Here is a 7,171-nt window from a genome sequence, read left to right on the forward strand (position 1 = left end):
AATAAAAAATTTAGTACAGTAGTACCATTAAGTAGGGTTAAGTTTCATCAACAGCAAGGAAAAAGAAGTCCCAGATAAGTGCTATGTTTCTTGTTTTTCATGTGTATTCTTTATTTTATTATTATAAATGTAACTAAAATATAAAAAATTAGAACCTTTTCAGATTAGATTAGGTAAAATAAATAATAATAATAAAAAAAAGTTTCCCAAGGTACATTCAGGAGCAACTCCAGAGTAGCCCATGTCTTACGTAATTTGATAGGGTAACGTAAGCTACATGTTCGCCAAGTGATTTTCAACTTGTGGTGGAAGTATTAGTTATACATGGTTCAAAGAGTAATAAAACAATAATATTAAAGTAGAAACGTATATAATGTTACAAGTTTAAAAGCTATTGAGGATAAACACATCTAGTTTCATGTTACAATTTGAAGTCATTCTAGAAAGAAAAAAAGGGCAATTTAAGATGTATTTAATTTTTTTTATGATGGTTATGTGGTTGGGCAACCTCATATAGAGTTAGGGTAGAAACAATAACATAAAATATAAAGTTTTATTGAAAAGAAACATTTCAAATATATTTAGGAGTGTTTAGAGATTATGCAAATAAAATTTCAGAATTTTCAGATAAAGAAAAGTATTTTTAATCTTAATGTGAAAATTACTTTGCAATTGGAGCAGTAGACACTGACTCCATCTATTTACAGAGAAAGTCTTAGTAAAAATACTTCATTAAGAATTTTGATTTTTTTCTTTGAATGACTTAATAATTACTGAAAGCTTTCCAAATTTCGTGAAGATACACAAGTTATAGTATAGAAACTAAAAGTCAATTTGAGGCCAGTGTTTAGGTCTAATCTACTTAGCCTGTAACGAGAGAGTTAATGAAGAAGGTTAAAAAACACAAACAGTTTTTGTGTGTATAATGATTACAATACATTTTGTCCTTAAAAAGGATGAATATTGAACACCATTTTCTATTTCTGTCATTAAAAAATACTTTCCAATTGTGTCCTTTAATAGATGTCTAAGAGTGATCTGCTAGCCTTGGACTTTGAGGGAGTTCTGAAATACTTTCGTGTGTCTCTCCCTAAGAAATATCGTACTGAAGAAATGGCACGTCAGTTATTACGCACAGCAGTTGGGGTTAAGGTATAACCCTTACATTTCTGATTTGTTTGAGTTTTCTATTATAAACAAGTAAAAATAACGAGTTTTTGTTAGATAGAAACAATTAATCTTAATTTTTGTGGTCATAAAATCTTAGTTGTTCATGTCAAAGAGAAAAAAGTTTTAATCAGTAATAGTTTACCAACAGAAGAACTTCAATTTGTACAGAAGTTCAGAAGAAAGTTTTAATCAATTTAATCAGTAATAGTTTACCAACATAAGAACTTCAATTTGTACAGAAGTACACATAAGAAAAGTTCACATTATGTGATGCAGAGTAAAGTTACATAATTTACTAATAAAACTTAAAATCAGTTTAATAAAGGTAATAAGATGGAAAATTAAGTTTATGTTTGTACTCTCTCTCTCCCTCACATTTTCAAAGGTTCATTTTGGCATTTATTTGATGTATTCATTTTGGATAAGTTTTATATCCCTTTCAAAATTTTTATTTGTTTTAATAACTGGTTATTTGTTGTTATTTTTATTTGTTGGAAGTAATTGTTTTACTTTAAAAGTCTATTTTTTTATACAAATATTTTATCAGTGTTAATTTCTTCTACAAATGATGTTCTTTACCATCATCTATTCAGTAAATTATTTCAAATCCAGAATTTCTGTTTAGTCTAGATTACAATAAATGAAATATGATATTGTTTCCATGTATCAGCAGATTGAATTTGATGTTTACTGCAACATAGAGAAATGTTTTATACTTTATCTGTGTCGTTACTCAGATAAAGTTTACTCAACTTTAAATAGTTTTATTGAATAAGGCTGAAAGGAACAATGAACTAAACATTATACTGAATATGAGTGTAATATATGTACTGATTATATTTTTATTCTATATATGACCTTGCAAACTAATTTTTTTTAATTCTGTGGTAAAAACTCAAGGCAAGAAAAATAAAGAAATATGAGAAAGAATATGCAGCTGTGAAAGAAGAGAAGCAACAGGAAAACCCTGTGGAAAGGTTGAAGGTTGGTTTATATTGCTAAATATTTATATTTTAATCTTTAACTTTAAATTTATTCTACTGTTGCAGAGCATTAGATTCTGTACTGAGAAGATTTTGCTGTGAATAAAGCTTTTAATATTTATAGGTGTCATTTCACTTCATTTTTAATCTTGTATGAAAATCAAGATTGTCTACCAGTCAGTTGTGATATATCTCTAAACGTACCAATAAGTTAATGTATGGTATATATATATAACTCTCTCACCATGGACACCTTTTTCCGCATGAGGTTTTTAATGAGTTACATTCAAAATTTAATTAAACATGACATTAATTATAGCTAGCTTTATGACAGGGGCTTTTCTACATTTGTAAAAACTGCCACATGTCTGAAACCTAAAGCTTAGTAGGGTTATCTAGACATGCACAGAGCTAGATTTGAATCTAAGTGGTTGCAAATATAACTATCAAATTGAGGTTATATATGAAAGTATTATGATTGATTGTAGATTCAGGCCTAAATCAAATTCTTGGATTGTATAAATCTTTAGACCTATACACTACAGGAAGCCATGCTTCCTTCCTCTGTATCAGTGATACTAAATATAAAGTGTTATGTAGCTTAGATTTCCAATCGTCAAGTCTCAATCATTATTTCTAAGACATTTATTTAGGTCTTTGTTTGGCATTAGAACACTTGCATTGTTCCTTATGTCAGTGTAGGTCTAGGCCTAGATATAATAAAAGGCAAATAATGATAATACATATATATATATAATAATTCAAACAAAGTTACAATAATAGGAGATAAATAATCAGTGTTAGAGGTAAAGTAAATATGCTATTAAACCTTATCCTAAAAATATTATCTTTTAAATGATTTTAATAAAAATTGACAATAAGTACTGTTTTATTACTTGATCTAATTCACACCGTAACAGATTTTGTTCATGAAGGTTGATGATATAAATATACTGACTAGACCACTGTTGTGTCTGTCATATCCCAGTTGGCCTGGTATTGAACCAAGGATTTCTTTAGCATTGGATATTGCAGATGTAATGTGGTTGATATATTATAAAATATTATCCTTTACTTTCACCTGTAAGCTTTTAGAATTAATAATAGGTTGGAAAGTGACGTTCATAAAATGCTGATTATTGTACTAATAAGCAAGATATAAACACTATTTCAATCTATGTATGCCCCTACATAGGTTTAACAACTAGCATTAGCCAATGCAGACTATTTAATATGGTATTAGCCTATGAATTGTATTATTTTTCTGTATGTGGTCAGGGATTCCAAGCTGGTCCAACAGTGGTTTGTCTGGCAACTTTGTAAAAATCAGCCAAATAATCTAAAAGGTAATGGACAGTATAAGCCAAAAAAAAAACCCTACATTTTCAGTGATTTTAGAACAAGAAATCTAAATCTGTGGTATGAAAATATAAAATATTGATTTAGATTCAGAATAGACTCCTTTTTATATTGACAACATTGTTTTTGTTAATATGAGATGACTGCTGCACTTTTTATACCAACTGGGCACAACCCCTAAAGTTTCCGTGTGCCTGACATGGTTTTTAGAAGCATTTGGCAGTAGATACGTACATGTTACTTTCATGTCTTACACAATACTGTTTTTCACTATGTAGATATCTTTGGTTTAGGAAAATCAAGATTTAAAGATCTATTTTCAGTAACTTCTAGCTTTCTAATATAATGTTTTGGATTGTAGTATAATCCTGTAATCTGAAATAAATAATTCCTTACTTTTGTCCTACTTTCTCTAGCGAGAGAACAAACGTTTGCTTGAGAGCAACATGCGGTTAGAACAAGAGAATGATGACTTAGCTCATGAACTGGTAACAAGTAAGATACAGTTGAGGAAAGAACTTGATACTGTAAGTACATGAGTCTATTAAATGTCATCATACTTGTGATTTAGTTTAAATAGAAATGTATTGTTATTTGTTACTGCTACCACAAATAAACTTGAAGTTTTCTTTTCATTATGTAAATAAAATACCTTATATTGTCAGACGTATAATCAGTTGAAAATATATATAATACAAAGTGAAGTTTTTTGTCCACTGGTGAAATATGTTTCTTGCCTAATGCAGTCATTTTGTCATAAATGTATTTCATATCAAAAACTTTAGCAGAATTTATATATATCATACTAACTCAATACATTCCTGAAGTGATTTTAACAAGAATTAAAACACAAATGTATAAATATTACTACCACCTTTTTAGGCCAGACTTTTGCTATGAGATATTTAACGAGCAGATAAAGAGATATGAACTTTCTCTCTGTCTCTCATTTTAAAAATAAATTACAAATAAACGAGTTAAAAAAATATTTAGATTATTTAATTATCAGAAAATACAAAAAAAAAATAACTGAAACTATTAGATCCAAATTTGTAATATTTATAAAATTTTTGCTAAAGAGTTAACTGGAAACTTCATGGACTATCTCTTTCTCATATGCCAAAAATCAAAAGATATGTAGTATAAATAGTCTTAGAATGATAACTAATTCACTAATGTACAGCCATGGCATCACTCTAGAATTATCTAATTCTGCTTCATAAAGTTGAATGAAACCTGTTAATTAATGTTATGTTTAAAAGCTGAGTGGAAGAATCTAATGACAACTCAACCCTTCAGTGCCTCGTTTAGTTCTTGGCTGATAAGATTAAAGAAATCTTGAAAAACCATGGAATTTACGGCCAATACTAAGTAATACTATCATGGTTTCACGTAGACTTGGGATATCGTTTATAGTTTTTTGATCATGTAAAGTTAAGTAAAAGATTTAAATCGTATCTCATTCCAAAAATTCTAGGGTGATATAAAAGTTTTAGCCATAACTGTAGTACTGATACCTTACTATTACCTTTCACTTGTAATTATAGGTCCTAAGTTTATAGCTTAAATTTTCATAATATATCTTATGAAAACCATGAATATTATTAAGTTATCTTCCATTTTGTTTCTGTATTTTCCTACCATCTTCAAGCTGTTTTTGCAATTGAATTAATAAAAGAAAGCTTGAAGAAACAGTTTTCCATAAGTTTATTTTATGCTTGTTTACTTTGATTTGGTTCAATATATATTTAAAATCTCCTATTTTTCTCCATCCAGCCTCTAACCTGCTATGTTATTACAAGTTTTTTCTTCTGTGGGCTAAATCATGAAAGAAATATTATTCAGGATGAAACTCTAAATATGTTATTGTTTTATTTATACTTGGATATTATACAGATATAACTTTTTTTTATATGTTTCAATTGTTTTTACCAATAAATGTTATTAATTCCAAAGGAGCTGATTTATTCGTAAAAGGTCTGTCTTACATCTCAGAGTAGTAACCTGCAATTTCATAGATTAGATATTAACTTTGTGTGTGTGTGAACTTAGTTAACACAACTTCTGATCAAAATCAAGCTATGCAGATCAATAAAATATAACTTTACAAAGCTAATTCTTGGTGTCCAAATGGCTAGAAGTTCATGATGCCATAAATTAATACACTACAAAACTAAAATTTATACTGAATGTATTGAATCCTTCAGTTAAGTGCTGTGCTGTCAACATTATTTTTAGCTGTAATATCAATAATGTTATGTGATGTTTGGTCAGTTTAGAATAGTCCAAGATTCATATATTAAGCTAAAAGTAACATTGCAAAATGATTTTTTTATCAGCTTAAGTATTATGACTGTAATAAACATAAAATGAGATCCAACAACAACTTGAGAAAAATGAGTAGCATGTTACTTACAAATTGCACAAAAACACCATCAGTTGTTTGCTACTGTGATGATTTGGCACTACAGCAGTGTGATGTACTTAAGTTATCAAGTATTTTTTTGTAATATGAATCCAAAAGCAAAAGTTGATAAAAATTATAAAAAGAAGACTAAACATATAAAGATCAGCAACATGAAGAATTATACCAACATTTTGTACTTGAAGACTGAAGACAAAGCTGAGACTTTGGGCAAGGAACTTCTGTCGACCAAGACCTCGTTAGTTGAAGCTGAAGATGAGAAGAAGAGGCTAGAGTCAGAAGTAGGCCAGGTTAGATATAATTAAAATATTATACAGAGGTTGAGTAGGTTGTATTAAAATGATCTTGGCACCTCACCACATCATTACTGTCCATAGTGCTACAGCATAGTTTCTAATGATTAAGGCTTCATTATATGGCTGACATGTCCAAAGCACACCCTTTTTCCCTGTTGCTTTCCATAAACTATTTAGTGTAGGAATATGATGGTTGGTCCTTAGTGCCCTTGTCAATAGGTTGATCTTAAAGTGTGTCTTTGTGTGGAACAGTAGGAATACTTGTTTCTTTCTCCAGCTGCTTAAGGTATGTGGTGGTTGAACAGATATGTCATGGAAGCAACTTGTGTTCATGTGGCTTGTGCCACTTTCCCAGATGTAGATCTTTTTTGATTAAGTTCCATACTGTTACTTGAAATACATGGATTGATTTTACCACTGACCTTTATATTTGTCTATTTCTACCTTACCATGGATGGGATACAACTTGTTGCATGCCTCTTTCTGGATTGTCCTGGTGTTCCAAGCTGATCCACATTTTTTTTGTTTTTCAACGTCATTAAGTACAAGGAATATTACTATCTCAGAAATTCTAAATCCCTGATCAGAAAACCTTCATGATTTAAGTATATGAATATTTTGCAATTGGAAACAACTGTTCTGTACCCTTCCCAAAAGTGATCAAGTTTTTGAAAGCCAAACAATCTAAAAATGTAGTTCTGATGCGTACTATTGCACTGTGATGTTATAGGCTGTCGTTATCAGGTGATATTGAAAAATCATTTTAATATAATGAACTTGCACTATTGCACTGTGATGTTATAGGCTGTCATTATCAGGTGATATTGAAAATCATTTAATATCATGAACTTGCACTATGATATAGGCTGTTGTTATCAGGTGATATTGAAAATCATTTAATATCATGAACTTACACTATTGCACTATGATGTTATAGG

The 7,171-nt window shown here is 29.5% G+C and overlaps 1 protein-coding gene across 4 annotated transcripts in view; it reads left to right on the forward strand.

Moving 5' to 3' along the window:
• The window catches only part of LOC106466449 (rab GTPase-activating protein 1-like), a 93,419-nt gene that overhangs the window by 73,014 nt on the left and 13,234 nt on the right, over nucleotides 1–7,171 (forward strand). For 3 of the 4 annotated variants that reach the window (XM_022394448.1, XM_013926731.2, XM_022394449.1), the window contains 4 exons: nucleotides 1,024–1,152; nucleotides 2,071–2,154; nucleotides 3,929–4,039; nucleotides 6,123–6,227. In XM_022394448.1, the coding sequence (XP_022250156.1) occupies nucleotides 1,024–1,152; nucleotides 2,071–2,154; nucleotides 3,929–4,039; nucleotides 6,123–6,227 (429 nt within the window). The remainder of the gene's footprint in view (nucleotides 1–1,023; nucleotides 1,153–2,070; nucleotides 2,155–3,928; nucleotides 4,040–6,122; nucleotides 6,228–7,171) is intronic. The other variant, XM_013926732.2, reaches the window with a different exon arrangement.

The sequence above is a fragment of the Limulus polyphemus genome, unplaced genomic scaffold (assembly GCF_000517525.1).
Source record: "Limulus polyphemus unplaced genomic scaffold, Limulus_polyphemus-2.1.2 Scaffold2261, whole genome shotgun sequence".
Taxonomy (NCBI): domain Eukaryota; kingdom Metazoa; phylum Arthropoda; class Merostomata; order Xiphosura; family Limulidae; genus Limulus; species Limulus polyphemus.